Source organism: Cornus florida, unplaced genomic scaffold (genome assembly GCF_030987335.1).
Source record: "Cornus florida cultivar Cherokee Brave unplaced genomic scaffold, ASM3098733v1 CherokeeBrave_3.0.0_Hap2_Chr08, whole genome shotgun sequence".
In the NCBI taxonomy this organism is placed as follows: Eukaryota; Viridiplantae; Streptophyta; class Magnoliopsida; order Cornales; family Cornaceae; genus Cornus; species Cornus florida.
In genome coordinates, this window is record NW_026775578.1 from 57,367,879 (window position 1) to 57,392,574 (window position 24,696).

At 31.1% G+C, this 24,696-nt stretch overlaps 1 protein-coding gene across 1 annotated transcript in view; it reads left to right on the forward strand.

Annotated features, from left to right (window-relative positions):
• The first annotated feature begins 692 nt into the window (after positions 1 to 692).
• LOC132270320 (mannose/glucose-specific lectin-like) overlaps positions 693 to 24,696 on the forward strand; it is a 46,589-nt gene continuing 22,585 nt past the window's right edge. The window contains exons 1-3 of the mRNA XM_059771504.1: positions 693 to 893; positions 2,012 to 2,446; positions 17,865 to 18,299. Coding sequence (XP_059627487.1) covers positions 693 to 893; positions 2,012 to 2,446; positions 17,865 to 18,299 — 1,071 coding nt within the window. The remainder of the gene's footprint in view (positions 894 to 2,011; positions 2,447 to 17,864; positions 18,300 to 24,696) is intronic.

Sequence of the window (24,696 nt, forward strand, 5' to 3'; positions counted from 1 at the left end):
GAACACGATTTTTGTTTTCATTTTGCCTTTTTAGAGGTTGACAACAGAAAATAAAAAACGTTTCTCGTTAATAGACGCAACCTTAGCTAGTACAAACTCTCTTCCCAAATGATAATTTGAGTGGAAAAAAAATTATATTTATATATGGGTTAGCATTAAAAGGTAGGTGAAACCCTATATATATATATATATATATATATATATATATATATATATGGGTTAGGATTAAAAAGAAATGAATATATATATATTTTTGAACAGGGTACTATTTTAAACTCGTAATTGCTGGGTCCATTGGCTATATATATATACCCAAGCCATCTGCCTTTTTATTTCAAGTCTTCTTTTCCTAGTAGCTGCTAATCTCCATTTTGATCATCTCTGGACAGGTCTTTCTCCGAGTATTTCACTGTTTGCCATCTCTTCTTTTTTGGTATGTAAGTATTTCTAATCCTTAATTAATACTTCACTCTGCATTCAACTAGTTCATTAATTAAGGATTCATATTCATCGGCAACGAATTTGCCTTTCTACTTTTTCTTTAATTGCATACTTGTGTGCACACATAGACCCTCACATATCTATCTATCTATCTATCTATCTATATATATATATAGATATATATGCATTTTTGATCTAACTATTTTCTCATGCAAGTTTCAAGTACTAAACTTAGCTACAGTTTGGACTCCATGGAGACTGGGCAGACAGTTTCTTTCGGGCCCTATGGTGCACCAGGAGGCAATTGGGATGATGGAAAATACAGCACAATAAGGGAATTAATTATATATACTACCGATGGAGAATTTTCTGCCATCAAAGTTGTCTACGATAACGAAGGAAAGGAAGTATCCGGAAAAATAAATGGTGGTTTCTACCGAACACCAAACTCGGTAATATATATATATATATATATATATATATATATATATATATATATATGCAATTTGATTTTCAAACTTGCCACTCATGCAAAAGTTTTGATTCTACATATATTTGCCATGCTTCTCAGGTTTTGTAAAAATTAGGTAACAAGACAAAATATCATCTCATTATTTTGTGTATATGAAGAAAGAAAATAGAAAGAAGAAAAAGAAATTTAAACTCAATGACTAAAACGATTGAAAAAAATCTAATAATTAAGCCACATTAGAATTTCAAGGTTTCAAATCGTCTAGTCACTTTCATATCACACTAATGTCTCCCTATAATATTTAATTACTAAAATATGTCTTAACTTTTATCTTTTTTTTCTCTTTTAGTATTCAAATTCATCTCCACCACTAGTTTGGTTTGGATGAAACTAGTGGTGGAAAGTGAATGTAAAAGATAGCGAAGTAAAAGAAAATTAAGTTTTTAACGCCAATTTGGTTAGCATGAAAATTTTGCACGAAAATTTTGTAAAATTATTATTTTATGATTTGAATTGCATGTAACTTATCAAAAAAAAAAAAAAAACCAGGATAATAACATAAGTTTACAAAACTTTCTCAATAAATCAAAATTTTCTTAAAATGAAATCTAATGGTTTTGTCATTGCATATGAATGATAAATACAAATATTAAAACTCCACAATCCACATTATGAAACATACAACTTTATATACATATCTTGATATACTAACCAGTAACCACTAAATTTTTTATCCAAATTTTGTTTTCGCCTGAGATCTGTTGTAACCTGATTTTGATCCGATTATTAGGCTTTGCCTCTCAGAAAAAAAAATTTTGGCCCATTTTTGTCTGGTGGCTTGTGGACCCGGATTCTAGTCTCTATTTTAACTAGGTTTTGTAGTGTGGCAGGAGAAAACATTGAAAGACAAAATTGAGTTTGGGATAGACAAACTATTGTGGAACTAAAAACTTGTAATCTCTATTTATTTGCATATGAAATCTTTTTGTTGATCTTCATTGTGAACGCTACGGTTTTTTTTGTCATTTTTTTATATTATTTTTATCCATCGCTTTGTCACAATATCTAAGTTTATTCTTTTTTATTGAAATATTACAGGTGAAATTAAACTATCCAACCGAGTATCTCGTTTCAATATCGGGTTACTGTGGATACTTTAAAAATAGTTATCTTGTTGTGAAATCTATTACAATACAAAGCAATATAAAGCAATACGGACCATATGGAAAAGAAGAAGGAAGTCGTTTTATAACCCCGTTAACTGCTGGCAAGATTGTTGGATTCTTTGGAAGGGTGGGTGAACGTATGGATAATATTGGAGTACACATTAAGCCATTCCAAATTACAATACCTAGTGTTGGTCCGTTTGGAACTACCAGTGGAAAACAGTGGGAAGACAAAATCTATAGCACGATAAGGGAAATAATTATACACTCCGGATGGCTAATTGATTCCATCCAAGTTGTCTATGATATTGAAGGAAGAGCACTATTGGGCGAAAAGCATGGTACTGATGGCGGACAAGAAACTAAGGTAATATATATATATGTGTGTGTGTGTGTGTGTGTGTGTGTGTACATTTATAATAATTTTTAAATTTGTGACTCATATATCCACAAATTCATTTGATTTTATATTTGTCATGCCTCTCATGTTTTTTAAAAACTAGCTAGCTAGAGAACAAAACATCTAAAAAGATACATATATATATTGGCCGTCCTAGTGGTCCACCAAGCATGGTAGTTAATCTGGCACAAAAGTTGAAGTTTGTTATAATTTGCCATTTAATACATAATAATAATAATAATAATAATAATAATAATAACAACAAAAATCTCTATTTTTTGTTGAAGGTTTTAATGCTCATGCTTTCATTTGTGCAAATATGAATGCCATGCATGCTTACACATACTTTTCTTTACCAATACAACTTATTTAGGTCACATTAGACTCGGATGAATATTTGATTGCAATTTCGGGGTCCTTTGGAGAAGTAGATAAGAAGATTGTTATCCGGTCCCTTGGATTTCAAAGCAACAAAAGAATGATTGGACCATTTGGCACGGAAGAGGGAGAGAAATTTCGATCCATATCAAGTACTTGTGACAAGATCATCGGATTCCATGGAAGGTCTGACAAATATCTTACTTCAATTGGAGCATATCTCGGCAAGTGAGGATAAATTTTTCACAATGACCATGAGCTTTAGTACTCTTTTAATCATTAATAATAATGACATTTGCATTGATAATAATGGATGTTATGTGTTGTCCTTAAAGCTTAGTGAAAGTGGTTAAGGCAACACAAACTTGTGTCTGTGTGTTTGATTACAAGTAATTTTCATGTTTTCTTGTGTGTTTGAGCCTGAAAGCTTGGGTTTGTTATGTATTTTGTAAAACTATGCAATTCAGTGATGAGATGCCAAATGTTATATCTGGTGTTCATTATAATAAATTGGGTGTTTTACTTGCAAATGAATAATCTTTTTGGTTGTAAAAAAATTTATGTTCTATGTTAGGAAACTCCGTCCAACTAGCTTTGATGCCCGTTATTGTAAATTAAATCCCTTTGCATTCAAGCACAACGAAAGAATATCATCACATCACATCACATCATGCTATATCAGTGAAGCACAATACACAATATTTATGTAGTTCACCTAAAACTAGAGCCACGGAGATAATTTTCACTACTATGAATCAAGAAGAGAATTGACAACTGTAGAGAAACCTAATGATCAGAAACATCTTCCTCCACAAATGTACAGCCTCTTGGAAATAACATCTTTTATTTAAGAAACTATATCCGCAACTCATTAGGCAAATGCAATCGGTCCCAAATAATGTGACCCTTCAGACTTTTCTAGCATCTTCAGAACTCCCAACCAAGAAAGTGAGACCAGTTGAACTTTTTCAGAACAACTTATATCCTTCAGGAATTTGAGACGCATCCTAACACTCTTTTGTTTAAATATATGGTTTGATAAAATCATCATATGACATTGGATTTATTTTGTAGATGGATAGTTTGTGTAGAAAAATTGTGCTTCATCCAAGATTCAAAACTCTGTTTTTAGCTTTAGAACATCGATCATACCTCAAAGAGGAAAATATATATTTAATATTTTTTTTTGAATAATTCATGTCTTTTACATAAAGTTGTAAACAAAATTTTCGAAGAAAAATTGTAAATAACAGAGAAAACTAGCTACCACTGTTACAAGGTTACTATAACAAATTTAAAAGCTTTAGCATATGGAGACATAAATGCCTTAGTTGTTATTAATAAAAATATTTTTATTCTATTAGCAAACAAATTATTAATAAAAATTTATTTGATGTGTTTGAGTTGGCAATCAGACTGTCCATAATTTTACAATTTTTTAATAAAAAAATCTGGCTACAATTTGGTGCCAAAATGTTCCTTACGTTGATTTATGATATTTAACTTTATTTTATTTTTATAGTGAGATTAGCACTTTTTTATTTTTGTTTTATTAGACTCTACTTGTTTTATCTTTTATTTGTTAATTGTATAAAACCTTTAAAAAGTCATAAAATGATTTTCATGGTACTTTTTTAGACTAAAGTTTTAGCGTTTATCACCTTAAAATATATATAAGGTGATGACAATTATACTTTTTTGTTTTATTATACCCTACTCCATGCCACTGATGAAAATTCGCAAACTTACGTCCGAAGAACCATAACATGGAGTGAAGTCACCTTCCCCGAAGAATGGACTCTCGAGCATATAGCTCCTCCTTCAAAGATTGATAAATAAAAAGTTGAAACAAATCTGTTGAATTAACCAAACACACACACACACACACCAATATTGCAACACACCATTTGCCCTCATTAATCACTTGTCAATGATATAGAAATGCATTGCTTGGTGGTGATCTCTAAACCCCAAGATCTCTCTCTCTTACTTACTCTTAATTGCATTCTTTTGCTATCACTTAATTTAATTTAGTTACTCTTTAATCAACCAACCAACCAATTGTTTGATCACTCGACCTACTAGCCCTAATTGTGATTCCACAACATTGCTCGATCCCCACAATCCCTTGGGATGATCCCTACTCACTCTTGTTACGTTAGTAGTAGTGTTGGTAGTGATTTTTATAAATTTAAATTTGACATAAAAAGCGTTTCTTGAACCGCACATTCACTACATTAATTTTGGCGTACAAGGAACGACCGTCATCAAATTTTGGCGTCGTTACCGAGGATTAACGGTTAGATTTGGCAACGTCGAATTTGTGGAATTGATTAAGATTAGTACTCTTTTGATCGTGTCTTTACTTTATTTATTTATTTATTTTTTTGGTTAGTTATTGTGTTGATTACTTAACTAGGTGCATTGTTGGAGAGGAAGCAAGCAAAGGAGCCATCAAGCATTCAATTCAAGCAAGCAAAGAAAGCAAAAGGCTAAAAAATTTAAAATTGTTAAGCTAAGCTTTAAATTTGGAATTGAAATGTTAAAGGACCTTTGTGAGATTTTCTTTACTCAATCCCTTAGTTCAAGTATGGGAGTATGAATTAAATGTTTGTGAAAGAAGTCTAATTGCATTGTTGTGAAGGCATAGTGTTTGTTATTCTTTGTATTTGTTGTGTTTCGCATTGTGCATGCATGGACGACGTTCATTGAGACCAACTCTTGTCCCTCTTAATTTATATCTAGAATCTATCATTAGAAATCCTAGGGGAAGAGGAAGTTCAAATAGAGCAAATCTTTCAATGGATGACCATAATGATCATCATGTTGAGGACCTTGGTCACACAGACCAACAAGGTATCCTTCATCCCAATGTGCACAATGAGAACATACAAGAACTATTAGGCATGCCTAGGCCATTCATTCACCAACCACCACAACAACAAGGCCAAGTTCCATATGGAATGCCAAGGCCAATGTATGCTCCACAACCTCCCATCAACAGTCAAGGAATTCAAAACCAAGGTGTTCATGTTGCACCTCAAGTAGCTAATCCACCTCTTGCCTTAAGAGACCATTATGTGCCTAATGAGTATAATACACCTACATGCATCCAATTGCCTCCATTTAGAGCACATCATTATGAAATTAAGCCACAAACCATTCAAATGCTTCCTAACTATCATGGACTTCCAAGTGAAGAACCTTACAAGCATTTGGATGAGTTTCTTGAAGTATGTTCCACCGTAAAATATACAGACATGCCGGAAGAGGTTTTAAGACTCAAACTTTTTCCATTCATCTTAAAAGACAAGACAAAGTATTGGTTTAACAATCTTAGGCCTTTTCAAATTACTTCTTGGGCAGAAATGCAACAAGAGTTCTTGAAGAAGTACTATCCGGTTTCTAAGACCAATGCCATGAGGACCTCAATTCGAAAATTTTCGCATGGGGATGGAGAAACGTTTCATGAGGCACGGGAACGCTTCAATGAATTGCTTAGGAAGTATCCACATCATGATATACCCAAATGGCAATTAGTTCAATACTTCTTTGAGAGCTTATCGGACAACTATAAGGGCATGGTTGATGCTTCCATGGGTGGCTCATACATTGATAGGCATGAGGATGACGTGTGGTGTCTCTATAAGAGCATGAGTGAAAATTCTTTGCATAGAACACTATCATCCATGTGATACCCCCACATTTCCACGTGTAGGCTGGCCAGGTCCACACCCGAAAATGCGAGAATATCAAAACAATATAGTACTTAAACGAATACAGAATACAAGAGGAATAAAAAAAAATGATTAAATCGCTGAATGGAATTCTATTAATAAAATTAAATCTCTTTTACAAAAATATTTCCATGAGTTTCAAATTCTGAAAATATTATACAACTCAGGAATCCCATAAGTTAAGGACCCCTAAACCAAAATCTTATAAACCACCAGTTTATACAAAACATTTAACAATAATTAACTATACTAATTAAAGGTAAACAAGATGAGTAGATGAATGACAGTCTCCCAGTTGCGGATCCTCAACCTCGAGACTGGAACTTCTAATAACCTGAAAAATAAATCGTGGGTTAGACCCACGAGCAAGTTCCCTCTACCAAGCCTCTGAAAACCAATAAATAAAGCATCTCTAACCAAAATCATCCCAATTAAAGTTTTAACCTTTAATATAAGATGATACAAATTTATATAAATAATTATATATAAATAAAATAATCCTATCTATTAATAGGTTCACTAAATTTGTTGAAACCAATCACCAACGATTAATTATCAATCATACCTAGACTAAATCCATCATTTATATTTATTTTCCAAAACCAATAATGATTATAAGTATTTACATCACACCGCTAGGCTTTGACAAATCATCCATGTCACCACTAGTATTATTTTGTTAATATGTATAAAGTAATACACTATCCTGAAAGTATTAGACTATTCTAATTTAAGAATATCTAATTAATCCTAATCCAACCTATACATGCAATACTTATAGATGATATACTTTAATCATCTAACACATAACAATAATACACTTTGGCAAATCAACCATGCTCTTATAAATATATTTATTTATATATTGGCAACTCAACCATGCCTCCTTTAAGTATATTCATGTATAACTTTGGCAAATCAACCATGCCCCTCTAAGTATATTTATTTATACCTTTGACAATTAAACCATGTCTAATTCATACATAAACATCTCATGCACATTATAAGCATATTACCATTTAATAATTAGTCTATCCAAATATATTAAATAAGAATAACTAATATTAATTATCTTAAATAATATATACCTATACACATATACTATATAATATATATGTATAATACCTTCCATTTATATATATACATATATATAAATACTCTCTTCCATACTAATCATAATTAAATCAAAACTCTATGTGTACACATATATACATATATATAAATATATATACACATATATACACCACCCTCCATAACAATATAATATATTATTATATTTACTCCAAATAATTACTACTAATCCTCGTAGTAACACTCTATGGTTCTTAGAATACCAAGAACACCTCCTCAAGTGGTTATTTTCAACCCTCACAGGCTTAAAATCAATTCTAAAAATTCACCGGACCCCACAGGACCTTTCCGGGACTCCGAACACCTCCTCACGCGCCCCCACGCGCCGCCAAACGCGCCTAAAACTCTGGAACGCGCCTCCACAAGAAGCCACGTGGCTTCACGCGCCCCCACGCGCTCTCACGCGCCGCCCATGCACCTGATTCTTCCTCTGGCTGACGTGGCGCTCTTTCATTTGCTGGATGTAAACTGGTCCTTATGCGCGTGTCACATAGGATCAGTTCACCGCATCTCTATACACCTCCATGCACTAGCACCGCATCACATCAACTCTACTTTCAATCAGCCACATCTAAGGTTCAAATTTATGGTACATTGAACCTCCATGTACCCGCATTACACTGAATCAATCTAGTTAACTTTAAATAATCCAATGGCCAAGATCAGCTTGTGTACCAAATTCCTATGCACCGTATCACACCAGAACCTTCGCTGGTCATCAGGACCATCCCATGGTCTTGATTTGAGGCGCACCGTAGTGTAATGCACCTGACCGCACCGAATCAGAATCGTTTTTATGCACAGAGACCTCTAATTTGTGTACCCAGTATGCATATATATTAATTTTTTATACACATACATAATTCTAAAAATATCATAAAAATATAAAACAAATCCAGAAAAATATAGAAAAATTCCGAAAATTCTAGAAAAATTCCAGAAAAATAATTAACCCTTTGGGTCACAAATTTACCTATACATTGATTTTAAAAACATATATACCATACCTATATACATAATTAAAATCCAATGAATACACAAATTAAATATAATAATTTATATATATATTTTTTTCGATCTAACATGATTTAATTAATGATTTTAAACTAAATTTTGGCACCCAAGGTGATAAATTTATGGGTCCTAAGAGGAGAGTTAGAGACAACTTGCCTGAAGATTTCGAAACGAAATCGAAGCTTTAACCTTTGATTGTCTCTTCCAATTTCGGTATCCGCTTTCTCAGATCCAGCCTACTCCTTGTCCGTTCTCTCTTCTTTTTCCCTCTTTGTCTCTTTTATTTTTCTAACGTGAAAACTTCTTAACCCTAAACCTTATGTGTATATTTATACACATTAAACCCTAAATCCTATTCCTAGTAGGATTACAAAATAAAATAATAAACTAATATTATTTAAATAATATAATATATATATATAAACATATATTATATTACTTATGCATATATATATCTCCCATAATTAACCATCGGTTAATTAAATCCTAAATCCTATATATATATATCCATAAACCTATATTCTTCTGTAACACTTATCAATTAATTATATTTATATATAATTAAATCAATAAAAATGATTATTTAAATAATCAAATACCCATTGGCCTTTATTAATTAACCCATCAAGGCTTCATCCAAGCCCAAGACCATATCCTTTGGTCCAACATTCCTTAAGCCCAAACCAATTAATCTAAATAAATAAAATAATTAAATAAATACTTAAACTAAAATACTAATTACATAAAACACATAAACAAATAAGAATTTACAACTAAGTCACATCATATCAATACGCCACAATTCAATCAATAATTAAATACACACACATCAATCATCATATCAATTCAATAAATATATAATCACAAAATAAAATCTAACTAAAATGAGACAATTAATCTAAACATTCAATTAAATAAAATAAATCATTTAAAAATAAAATAAAATTCATTAATCCCAATTAATAAATCCTTTAAATTATCGGGGTATTACAATCCAAGAATGGTAGAAATTCACAAGGTAGGAAGAGTGTTGGCTTACATCAAGTCGACCATTCAAATGAAATAGCCGCCGAAATGAAGTCTTTATCTCAAAGGTTTGATTAACCAAAACTCGGCAAACCAAGTATCTTCCTTTCCCAACCATTCTCATTGTCCTCACGGACAAGTGCAAAGTGAACCTAATGAACAAGTCAATGCGGTTTTTGTGAACCAAGGGAACAATCCTTGTGGTGCTCATTATAATCCAAGTTGGAGGAATCATCCGAATTTCTCTTGAAAAAACCAAGAAGAGGGCTCAATCCCAAGGCGGTTTTTAAGGGAAGTACATTCCACCTCTACTTCAAAACCAAGGATCCCAAGGTTATAAACCTTATCAATTATAAGGGAATCAATTTGCTAATTCTCATTTTCCCAACCAAACCTATTCCCAAGGTAATACTAGAAGTCCTGCCTTTGAAGAGAAAGTTTTGAATTCTTTGGACACTTTAGAGGCTAACACTCAATTACTTCATTCTCACTCTTAATCTATTGCAAAGCTAGAAACCAAAGTAGGGCAAATAACAAGCACTTTCAATGCAAGAGAGAAGGGAAAGATGCCTATAAATGCCCTACCTAAACAACAATGTGTTGTGGAAACCCATTCCTCATTGGAAGGCCACACCATTGAATATGTTAATGCGGTGACTACCTTGCAGAGTGGTAGGATTGTGGACAATTAAGTTGGAATGTCTAATGAAGAGAGTGAACCGGTGCAACCTCAAGTTGTCACCCGTCCCGTTTCACATCCCATTCCTCTTTCATTGCATATATATGATCTTATAAATGAGAAAGTTTTAAAAGATGTGTTTGGAAAAGAAGTTTTGAAAAATGATGTTAAAAGGTTTTATTGAAAAATGATTTGAAAACTTCTTGTGTTGAAGAGAGTTCAAAAGAAAATTTTGAAAAAGTGTTTGAACCAAAAGTTTCATTTCTGGATGCCTTAAAAGGATCTATTTCAAAAGACAAACAAAAGGCAAAAACCAATGAAATCATGGAAATGTTTAGGCAAGTGAAAGTTAATCTTCTACTATTGGATGCAATCAAGCAAATTCCGGCTTTTGCCAAATTCTTGAAAGACATGTACACCCAAAAGCGGAAGAACAAGAGCCAAGCACCAAGAAAAGTGGTTTTGACCAAGCAAGTAAGCTCATTTTTACAACATAACACTCTTCCAAAGTTTAAGGACCCCGGTTCACCCACTACATCATGCATTATTGGTGATCATATCATTAATCGGGCACTTCTTGACTTAGGAGCAAGTGTTAACCTTCTTCCATACTCGGTTTATGTCAAATTGGGCTTAGGAGAATTGAAACCGACGTCGGTAGTTTTGCAACTTGCCTACCGATTCATTAAGAAGCCTAGGGTATAATTGAGAATGTTTTGATAAAGATTGACAAATTCTTCTTCCTGGTTGATTTCGTTGTCATAGACACGGAACCGGTTCCCAATCATAAGAGCCAAATTCCCGTTATCCTTGGTCGTCCTTTCTTAACAACTGCTAATGCCAACATCAATTGTAAGACGAGGATAAAATGACAGAAATTTGTGTGTTTTACTATGAGAATACGTAAGAACTCGGGCCAGTGGATACAATAAAATATTTGAACAATGATGCTAATACGAGTACATAATAATGACACGACATGCCAAGTATTTTAGAATAAGAAAATGTGATAACTCCATTATGTTAATACCATATAATAATAATTGAACAATGTAAATATTACATATATAATGAACTGTCAGATGTGAATGATACTATATTAAGGATTCGGATTTTCTCCTTTGACGAGGGAATCTTGCCCACGTGACATTTCCGCACGGATCTATGTTAAATTTTAACTTTTAACGGCACATTAATGAATATAGTAACACTTAACAATCAAAATTTCATGAATAAAATTCAATAACCACTGATGAACTGGACTTATCTTGTAGTGTGTGTATATATATATATATTTATTTATTTATATTTATATACTGGAATTATCTATTTTTATTTTAACAATTAAGAGTTTTGTCTTGGTTTAATAAGTTCACATGTGAATACAAAGATTTGCTGTCTCATTTTTTGAGATCCACCTGGGCGAAAAAAAAAAAGTGAGATGTGGAATATGAGTGCATGGGTCGATTTATCTTTTTATTATTTTATAATACCGCTAATACATAAAGACAGACATGTCTTTTGTTAATACAGTATAATAATAATTGAACAATGTAGCCCACATGCCGTTACCGCGCAATGTGGATCATGTCAAGTTTTAGGATACAAATTAAAAATAACACACATTAATGAATAGTAAATTTTTTTAATTTTAAATGTGTATCTTACATGCATATTTATTTGAGTATCCACAATATAATATTAAGAAAATCAAGTGATATGATTAACTATTGATTAATTCTTTTTGAAAGTTGTAACCATTAATTAATTAGATCACAAATATATACAGTAAATAAAAATAATATATATATATATATATATATATATATATATATATATGTGGGTTAGCATTAGCAAGGTAGGTGAATCCCTTTTGAGCATGGTGGTGGGTTAACATTAACAAGGTATGTGAATCCCTTATCAGCACAAAGAGGATTCTCTCCGTCTCAAAATATATATCCACTTTGAAATGAATAAAATTTATTGACCAACTAACTAATATGACCCGGTTATTAATTAATAATGAAAAAAATAGAAATGAATATATATTTTTTTGAACAGGGTATTTTTTTAAACTCATAATTGCTGAGTCCATTGGCTCTATATACCCATGCCATCTCCCCTTTTTATTTCAAGACGACTCTTCCTTCTTTTCCTAGTAGCTAACTAATTTTTTAAAATGATTAATTTATTATTAAAATTTATTATTTATAATAAAAAAATTTATACTCACTAAACTTTTTTACCATAAAAATACCATCTTCTTCATGCATTATATTCATAAAAAATTAATAAATTACTTAAATAAAAAATACATTTTTTTATGCAATATATTCATTAAAAATTAAGAAATCACTTAAATTGTAATAAAAATTTCCACTTAAGAATTTTATTTAAAAATTGATTAAAAAATTAAAGGTAAATTTTATGAAAATTTAATAAAGAATATGTCATCAAATTAGTATAATTTTTTTTATATAGTTTATTTTAATAAGAAAAATAGATTAAGTGTAATTCAATTAGAAATGACATTATGGTCATTTAATAAAATATAGTCAAGATATTGAGACATTTTGCGACTAAATGTGATAGTTTAGAAAGTTTTATGCACAAAATATACTTTAAAAAAATTATTTGCAAATTCAAAAATAGTTTAGAGGAATTTTTTTACACTTTACCCAACAATAATTGAATAATATCGCTAATACATAATAACATAAACATTTGAGTGTTTTACAACTAGAATGAAAAAATGTAATAACTTTGCTAACTCTGTGATTAATAGTTGAACAATTTCCCAAGCACCCCAACAATTTTAGGATTACACCCTCTGTCCTGTAATAGTGTCCCATAATATGTGCACTTTTTGGACGTAGAACTTTCTAAGATGATATATAATAATTGCATTATCACCTTTGAAAATTACTAAGTTACTTGATCTTTCAAATTTCTATACATATATATATATATATAATTAACTTTGAAATTTTATAAAATTGTAAGAGTATTTTATGAAAAAATATAAAATGATTGATTTAATGGGACGGAGGTAGTATTATTTGGTGACTTAACGAAAAAAAAAAAAAAAAGTGATTCGATAATATATAATTTCTGATTAGCATCATTGTTATAATTATTAAAAGGCTTTCGGAGTAAACAAACACTTCACAATTATAGAACTGCTAAAGTCCAAGTTAACTAGTATTATTTATAATTAAACTAGTTTGTAAAAATGGTAGCATCTACAACAGTATCAAATGCCAGTCCTTCTTTATGATTTTAAATGTACGTCTTACATGCATAATTATTTGAGTATCCGCAATATAATATTAAGAAAATCAACTGATATGATTCTCTATTAATTAATTCTTTTTGAAAGTTGTAACCAGTAATTAATTAGATCACAAATATATACAGTAAATTGTTTCAGACATTCAACAGCCCTACTAAAGACCGCTCATTGTTTTAATTAATTTTAAAACACCTATTTCTTTCTCTTGTTTGGTAATGAATTTTTTTTATTTTCCTGAAATCATTTGTAAACAAAATTTAATTGCATGTCAACCTATTTTGAGCCTTATATACCTAGTGCCACCCCATAGAACTAATTGATAACAAAGTTCAACATATATAAATTTAAACGGACTCTAAAATTCTAATTTTAAAAGTAAAAATTCAAAAGAAACCCAATTAAAATATTTATGAAAAAAAAAAATTGCACTGAAATGGGTTAAATTAATATTAAACTTTTTAAAGTTTCTCAAAATTTTAAAAAATATAAAAAAAACGGAATTTTCTTTGTTCCACCTCAAATCTTACAATGTGAATTTAAATTGACCTAAATTTGATGTAGTAAAAACCTAAAAAAATATTACTTTAATCTCTAGTGAGGTTTTGTCTAAACTATCTTAGTAGGGTGAAACTATTTTCAAAAGTGTGATCAACCTCCCTTAAAGTTTGACACAATCAATTTGACTGTTTTAGGTAAGAGTCACGAAAAGTCCGAGGTTTTTGTGGGATGAGGTATCTAAACTCTAATATTAAGGCTCCATTTTTTTTGAAAAATATATATTTTTGTTAAATAAAATATTATTTTATTTTTACTTTGTCGGTGTTTGTCAAAGGTTTACGTCGAGATTGAGGCAGAATCTATCGAGTGGGACATGTAAAATAACTTATCGAAAATTTATAGATAAATTATTTTTGTTAAATTTTAATATATTTTATTTTTCGTAAATATTTTAGGACAACCAAACACCAAAAAAATAAAAAAATATTTTCTAAATATTTTATATCCAAACAAACGGAGACTAAATGTTCTGCACTCGATTAACATTGCCTTTGTATGCAAAATATGAGTAAAAGCTTAGGATGTGTTTAGTAACGTTTTCGTTTTTTGTTTCTGCAATCTTAAGAAAGCAGAAACATGATTTTGTTTTCTTGAGTGAAAATAGAAAACAGAAATGACGTTTGCTAACACTTGTTGTTGCTACAAATTTGAAAACATAAAACAATAATTGTGTTTAGTAATAGAACATAATTGTTACAAAATGTACATAATATTCTTTAATTTTTTTATTTAATTTTATTTTTTATTTTTTTCATTTCTATTTTATTTTTTTCATGGCAAAAATTTTAGGAGTTAGTGATTAGAGGGGAGGGTAGATGATGAACATGGACTCTCGGATACAGGGAGCAACCCAACCACTCAAGTACGACACTTGCTTCCATTAATATAAAAAAGCCATAAATCTAGAAAATTTAATTTAAAATTATAAATCTTAAAAATACCCAATATATCATAAGTACAAAATTAGATATGCCAAGACAAAAACATTCCCACCAATTATGTATATAAATACATGTATATGCATGATGTATACATTTATTATGTGATATATAATATATTTAGCATATGATAATTTATTATGAATAAAAAATATTAAATAATATATCTTATATGTAATAAAATATATATTGTGTTATAATATTGTAAATTAATTATAATTTAATATTTACATATAATATAATATAGATATGATATATAATAATATAAATATCTACTGCTTCATAATTTAATAACATTATTATTTATATCCAAAATTATTTTGTCACAAAAAATCATTTACATTATTATTTAATATATTATATATTAAAATATATTTTTATCAAATAAAAAATAATATACAATATTTAATTTATTCTATATTAAAAATATATTTTTTTATTAACATTTAGTATGAAACTTAGTATATAACACAAATAATATGAATTTTATTTAAAATGAATAGCGTCTGTGCATTAACATTAGTGAAAGCATTTCTCTGCTACAGTGTCGAAAACATAAGAAACATCATTGTGATGTTTTCTCTTTTTTTCACAAAAATTGAAAACGTTTTCTGTTATAGAAAAACAAAAACATTTTATTGAACACGATTTTTGTTTTCATTTTGCCTTTTTAGAGGTTGACAACAGAAAATAAAAAACGTTTCTCGTTAATAGACGCAACCTTAGCTAGTACAAACTCTCTTCCCAAATGATAATTTGAGTGGAAAAAAAATTATATTTATATATGGGTTAGCATTAAAAGGTAGGTGAAACCCTATATATATATATATATATATATATATATATATGGGTTAGGATTAAAAAGAAATGAATATATATATATTTTTGAACAGGGTACTATTTTAAACTCGTAATTGCTGGGTCCATTGGCTATATATATATACCCAAGCCATCTGCCTTTTTATTTCAAGTCTTCTTTTCCTAGTAGCTGCTAATCTCCATTTTGATCATCTCTGGACAGGTCTTTCTCCGAGTATTTCACTGTTTGCCATCTCTTCTTTTTTGGTATGTAAGTATTTCTAATCCTTAATTAATACTTCACTCTGCATTCAACTAGTTCATTAATTAAGGATTCATATTCATCGGCAACGAATTTGCCTTTCTACTTTTTCTTTAATTGCATACTTGTGTGCACACATAGACCCTCACATATCTATCTATCTATCTATCTATCTATATATATATATAGATATATATGCATTTTTGATCTAACTATTTTCTCATGCAAGTTTCAAGTACTAAACTTAGCTACAGTTTGGACTCCATGGAGACTGGGCAGACAGTTTCTTTCGGGCCCTATGGTGCACCAGGAGGCAATTGGGATGATGGAAAATACAGCACAATAAGGGAATTAATTATATATACTACCGATGGAGAATTTTCTGCCATCAAAGTTGTCTACGATAACGAAGGAAAGGAAGTATCCGGAAAAATAAATGGTGGTTTCTACCGAACACCAAACTCGGTAATATATATATATATATATATATATATATATATATATATGCAATTTGATTTTCAAACTTGCCACTCATGCAAAAGTTTTGATTCTACATATATTTGCCATGCTTCTCAGGTTTTGTAAAAATTAGGTAACAAGACAAAATATCATCTCATTATTTTGTGTATATGAAGAAAGAAAATAGAAAGAAGAAAAAGAAATTTAAACTCAATGACTAAAACGATTGAAAAAAATCTAATAATTAAGCCACATTAGCATTTCAAGGTTTCAAATCGTCTAGTCACTTTCATATCACACTAATGTCTCCCTATAATATTTAATTACTAAAATATGTCTTAACTTTTATCTTTTTTTTCTCTTTTAGTATTCAAATTCATCTCCACCACTAGTTTGGTTTGGATGAAACTAGTGGTGGAAAGTGAATGTAAAAGATAGCGAAGTAAAAGAAAATTAAGTTTTTAACGCCAACTTGGTTAGCATGAAAATTTTGCACGAAAATTTTGTAAAATTATTATTTTATGATTTGAATTGCATGTAACTTATCAAAAAAAAAAAAAACCAGGATAATAACATAAGTTTACAAAACTTTCTCAATAAATCAAAATTTTCTTAAAATGAAATCTAATGGTTTTGTCATTGCATATGAATGATATGTACAAATATTAAAACTCCACAATCCACATTATGAAACATACAACTTTATATACATATCTTGATATACTAACCAGTAACCACTAAATTTTTTATCCAAATTTTGTTTTCGCCTGAGATCTGTTGTAACCTGATTTTGATCCGATTATTAGGCTTTGCCTCTCGGAAAAAAAATTTTGGCCCATTTTTGTCTTGTGGCTTGTGGACCCGGATTCTAGTCTCTATTTTAACTAGGTTTTGTAGTGTGGCAGGAGAAAACATTGAAAGACAAAATTGAGTTTGGGATAGACAAACTATTGTGGAACTAAAAACTTGTAATCTCTATTTATTTGCATATGAAATCTTTTTGTTGATCTTCATTGTGAACGCTACGGTTTTTTTTGTCATTTTTTTATATTATTTTTATCCATCGCTTTGTCACAATATCTAAGTTTATTCTTTTTTATTGAAATATTACAGGTGAAATTAAACTATCCAACCGAGTATCTCGTTTCAATATCGGGTTACTGTGGATACTTTAAAAATAGTTATCTTGTTGTGAAATCTATTACAGTACAAAGCAATATAAAGCAATACGGACCATATGGAACAGAAGAAGGAAGTCGTTTTATAACCCCGTTAACTGCTGGCAAGATTGTTGGATTCTTTGGAAGGGTGGGTGAACGTATGGATAATATTGGAGTACACATTAAGCCATTCCAAATTACAATACCTAGTGTTGGTCCGTTTGGAACTACCAGTGGAAAACTGTGGGAAGACAAAATCTATAGCACGATAAGGGAAATAATTATACACTCCGGATGGCTAATTGATTCCATCCAAGTTGTCTATGATATTGAAGGAAGAGCACTATTGGGCGAAAAGCATGGTACTGATGGCGGACAAGAAACTAAGGTAATATATATATATGTGTGTGTGTGTGTGTGTGTGTGTGTGTACATTTATAATAATTTTTAAATTTGTGACTCATATATCCACAAATTCATTTGATTTTATATTTGTCATGCCTCTCATGTTTTTTAAAAACTAGCTAGCTAGAGAACAAAACATCTAAAAAGATACATATATATATTGGCCGTCCTAGTGGTCCACCAAGCATGGTAGTTAATCTGGCACAAAAGTTGAAGTTTGTTATAATTTGCCATTTAATACATAATAATAATAATAATAATAATAACAACAAAAATCTCTATTTTTTGTTGAAGGTTTTAATGCTCATGCTTTCATTTGTGCAAATATGAATGCCATGCATGCTTACACATACTTTTCTTTACCAATACAACTTATTTAGGTCACATTAGACTCGGATGAATATTTGATTGCAATTTCGGGGTCCTTTGGAGAAGTAGATAAGAAGATTGTTATCCGGTCCCTTGGATTTCAAAGTAACAAAAGAATGATTGGACCATTTGGCACGGAAGAGGGAGAGAAATTTCGATCCATATCAAGTACTTGTGACAAGATCATCGGATTCCATGGAAGGTCTGACAAATATCTTACTTCAATTGGAGCATATCTCGGCAAGTGAGGATAAATTTTTCACAATGACCATGAGCTTTAGTACTCTTTTAATCATTAATAATAATGACATTTGCATTGATAATAATGGATGTTATGTGTTGTCCTTAAAGCTTAGTGAAAGTGGTTAAGGCAACACAAACTTGTGTCTGTGTGTTTGATTACAAGTAATTTTCATGTTTTCTTGTGTGTTTGAGCCTGAAAGCTTGGGTTTGTTATGTATTTTGTAAAACTATGCAATTCAGTGATGAGATGCCAAATGTTATATCTGGTGTTCATTATAATAAATTGGGTGTTTTACTTGCAAATGAATAATCTTTTTGGTTGTAAAAAAATTTATGTTCTATGTTAGGAAACTCCGTCCAACTAGCTTTGATGCCCGTTATTGTAAATTAAATCCCTTTGCATTCAAGCACAACGAAAGAATATCATCACATCACATCACATCATGCTATATCAGTGAAGCACAATACACAATATTTATGTAGTTCACCTAAAACTAGAGCCACGGAGATAATTTTCACTACTATGAATCAAGAAGAGAATTGACAACTGTAGAGAAACCTAATGATCAGAAACATCTTCCTCCACAAATGTACAGCCTCTTGGAAATAACATCTTTTATTTAAGAAACTATATCCGCAACTCATTAGGCAAATGCAATCGGTCCCAAATAATGTGACCCTTCAGACTTTTCTAGCATCTTCAGAACTCCCAACCAAGAAAGTGAGACCAGTTGAACTTTTTCAGAACAACTTATATCCTTCAGGAATTTGAGACGCATCCTAACACTCTTTTGTTTAAATATATGGTTTGATAAAATCATCATATGACATTGGATTTATGTTGTAGAAGGATAGTTTGTGTAGAAAAATTGTGCTTCATCCAAGATTCAAAACTCTGTTTTTAGCTTTAGAACATCGATCATACCTCAAAGAGGAAAATATATATTTAATATTTTTTTTTGAATAATTCATGTCTTTTACATAAAGTTGTAAACAAAATTTTCGAAGAAAAATTGTAAATAACAGAGAAAACTAGCTACCACTGTTACAAGGTTACTATAACAAATTTAAAAGCTTTAGCATATGGAGACATAAATGCCTTAGTTGTTATTAATAAAAATATTTTTATTCTATTAGCAAACAAATTATTAATAAAAATTTATTTGATGTGTTTGAGTTGGCAATCAGACTGTCCATAATTTTACAATTTTTTAATAAAAAAATCTGGCTACAATTTGGTGCCAAAATGTTCCTTACGTTGATTTATGATATTTAACTTTATTTTATTTTTATAGTGAGATTAGCACTTTTTTATTTTTGTTTTATTAGACTCTACTTGTTTTATCTTTTATTTGTTAATTGTATAAAACCTTTAAAAAGTCATAAAATGATTTTCATGGTACTTTTTTAGACTAAAGTTTTAGCGTTTATCACCTTAAAATATATATAAGGTGATGACAATTATACTTTTTTGTTTTATTATACCCTACTCCATGCCACTGATGAAAATTCGCAAACTTACGTCCGAAGAACCATAACATGGAGTGAAGTCACCTTCCCCGAAGAATGGACTCTCGAGCATATAGCTCCTCCTTCAAAGATTGATAAATAAAAAGTTGAAACAAATCTGTTGAATTAACCAAACACACACACACACACACCAATATTGCAACACACCATTTGCCCTCATTAATCACTTGTCAATGATATAGAAATGCATTGCTTGGTGGTGATCTCTAAACCCCAAGATCTCTCTCTCTTACTTACTCTTAATTGCATTCTTTTACTATCACTTAATTTAATTTAGTTACTCTTTAATCAACCAACCAACCAATTGTTTGATCACTCGACCTACTAGCCCTAATTGTGATTCCACAACATTGCTCGATCCCCACAATCCCTTGGGATGATCCCTACTCACTCTTGTTACGTTAGTAGTAGTGTTGGTAGTGATTTTTATAAATTTAAATTTGACATAAAAAGCGTTTCTTGAACCGCGCATTCACTACATTAATTTTGGCGTACAAGGAACGACCGTCATCAAATTTTGGCGTCGTTACCGAGGATTAACGGTTAGATTTGGCAACGTCGAATTTGTGGAATTGATTAAGATTAGTACTCTTTTGATCGTGTCTTTACTTTATTTATTTATTTATTTTTTTGGTTAGTTATTGTGTTGATTACTTAACTAGGTGCATTGTTGGAGAGGAAGCAAGCAAAGGAGCCATCAAGCATTCAATTCAAGCAAGCAAAGAAAGCAAAAGGCTAAAAAATTTAAAATTGTTAAGCTAAGCTTTAAATTTGGAATTGAAATGTTAAAGGACCTTTGTGAGATTTTCTTTACTCAATCCCTTAGTTCAAGTATGGGAGTATGAATTAAATGTTTGTGAAAGAAGTCTAATTGCATTGTTGTGAAGGCATAGTGTTTGTTATTCTTTGTATTTGTTGTGTTTCGCATTGTGCATGCATGGACGACGTTCATTGAGACCAACTCTTGTCCCTCTTAATTTATATCTAGAATCTATCATTAGAAATCCTAGGGGAAGAGGAAGTTCAAATAGAGCAAATCTTTCAATGGATGACCATAATGATCATCATGTTGAGGACCTTGGTCACACAGACCAATAAGGTATCCTTCATCCCAATGTGCACAATGAGAACATACAAGAACTATTAGGCATGCCTAGGCCATTCATTCACCAACCACCACAACAACAAGGCCAAGTTCCATATGGAATGCCAAGGCCAATGTATGCTCCACAACCTCCCATCAACAGTCAAGGAATTCAAAACCAAGGTGTTCATGTTGCACCTCAAGTAGCTAATCCACCTCTTGCCTTAAGAGACCATTATGTGCCTAATGAGTATAATACACCTACATGCATCCAATTGCCTCCATTTAGAGCACATCATTATGAAATTAAGCCACAAACCATTCAAATGCTTCCTAACTATCATGGACTTCCAAGTGAAGAACCTTACAAGCATTTGGATGAGTTTCTTGAAGTATGTTCCACCGTAAAATATACAGACATGCCGGAAGAGGTTTTAAGACTCAAACTTTTTCCATTCATCTTAAAAGACAAGACAAAGTATTGGTTTAACAATCTTAGGCCTTTTCAAATTACTTCTTGGGCAGAAATGCAACAAGAGTTCTTGAAGAAGTACTATCCGGTTTCTAAGACCAATGCCATGAGGACCTCAATTCGAAAATTTTCGCATGGGGATGGAGAAACGTTTCATGAGGCACGGGAACGCTTCAATGAATTGCTTAGGAAGTATCCACATCATGATATACCCAAATGGCAATTAGTTCAATACTTCTTTGAGAGCTTATCGGACAACTATAAGGGCATGGTTGATGCTTCCATGGGTGGCTCATACATTGATAGGCATGAGGATGACGTGTGGTGTCTCTATAAGAGCATGAGTGAAAATTCTTTGCATAGAACACTATCATCCATGTGATACCCCCACATTTCCACGTGTAGGCTGGCCAGGTCCACACCCGAAAATGCGAGAATATCAAAACAATATAGTACTTAAACGAATACAGAATACAAGAGGAATAAAAAAAAATGATTAAATCGCTGAATGGAATTCTATTAATAAAATTAAATCTCTTTTACAAAAATATTTCCATGAGTTTCAAATTCTGAAAATATTATACAACTCAGGAATCCCATAAGTTAAGGACCCCTAAACCAAAATCTTATAAACCACCAGTTTATACAAAACATTTAACAATAATTAACTATACTAATTAAAGGTAAACAAGATGAGTAGATGAATGACAGTCTCCCAGTTGCGGATCCTTAACCTCGAGACTGGAACTTCTAATAACCTGAAAAATAAATCGTGGGTTAGACCCACGAGCAAGTTCCCTCTACCAAGCCTCTGAAAACCAATAAATAAAGCATCTCTAACCAAAATCATCCCAATTAAAGTTTTAACCTTTAATATAAGATGATACAAATTTATATAAATAATTATATATAAATAAAATAATCCTATCTATTAATAGGTTCACTAAATTTGTTGAAACCAATCACCAACGATTAATTATCAATCATACCTAGACTAAATCCATCATTTATATTTATTTTCCAAAACCAATAATGATTATAAGTATTTACATCACACCGCTAGGCTTTGACAAATCATCCATGTCACCACTAGTATTATTTTGTTAATATGTATAAAGTAATACACTATCCTGAAAGTATTAGACTATTCTAATTTAAGAATATCTAATTAATCCTAATCCAACCTATACATGCAATACTTATAGATGATATACTTTAATCATCTAACACATAACAATAATACACTTTGGCAAATCAACCATGCTCTTATAAATATATTTATTTATATATTGGCAACTCAACCATGCCTCCTTTAAGTATATTCATGTATAACTTTGGCAAATCAACCATGCCCCTCTAAGTATATTTATTTATACCTTTGACAATTAAACCATGTCTAATTCATACATAAACATCTCATGCACATTATAAGCATATTACCATTTAATAATTAGTCTATCCAAATATATTAAATAAGAATAACTAATATTAATTATCTTAAATAATATATACCTATACACATATACTATATAATATATATGTATAATACCTTCCATTTATATATATACATATATATAAATACTCTCTTCCATACTAATCATAATTAAATCAAAACTCTATGTGTACACATATATACATATATATAAATATATATACACATATATACACCACCCTCCATAACAATATAATATATTATTATATTTACTCCAAATAATTACTACTAATCCTCGTAGTAACACTCTATGGTTCTTAGAATACCAAGAACACCTCCTCAAGTGGTTATTTTCAACCCTCACAGGCTTAAAATCAATTCTAAAAATTCACCGGACCCCACAGGACCTTTCCGGGACTCCGAACACCTCCTCACGCGCCCCCACGCGCCGCCAAACGCGCCTAAAACTCTGGAACGCGCCTCCACAAGAAGCCACGTGGCTTCACGCGCCCCCACGCGCTCTCACGCGCCGCCCATGCACCTGATTCTTCCTCTGGCTGACGTGGCGCTCTTTCATTTGCTGGATGTAAACTGGTCCTTATGCGCGTGTCACATAGGATCAGTTCACCGCATCTCTATACACCTCCATGCACTAGCACCGCATCACATCAACTCTACTTTCAATCAGCCACATCTAAGGTTCAAATTTATGGTACATTGAACCTCCATGTACCCGCATTACACTGAATCAATCTAGTTAACTTTAAATAATCCAATGGCCAAGATCAGCTTGTGTACCAAATTCCTATGCACCGTATCACACCAGAACCTTCGCTGGTCATCAGGACCATCCCATGGTCTTGATTTGAGGCACACCGTAGTGTAATGCACCTGACCGCACCGAATCAGAATCGTTTTTATGCACAGAGACCTCTAATTTGTGTACCCAGTATGCATATATATTAATTTTTTATACACATACATAATTCTAAAAATATCATAAAAATATAAAACAAATCCAGAAAAATATAGAAAAATTCCGAAAATTCTAGAAAAATTCCAGAAAAATAATTAACCCTTTGGGTCACAAATTTACCTATACATTGATTTTAAAAACATATATACCATACCTATATACATAATTAAAATCCAATGAATACACAAATTAAATATAATAATTTATATATATATTTTTTTCGATCTAACATGATTTAATTAATGATTTTAAACTAAATTTTGGCACCCAAGGT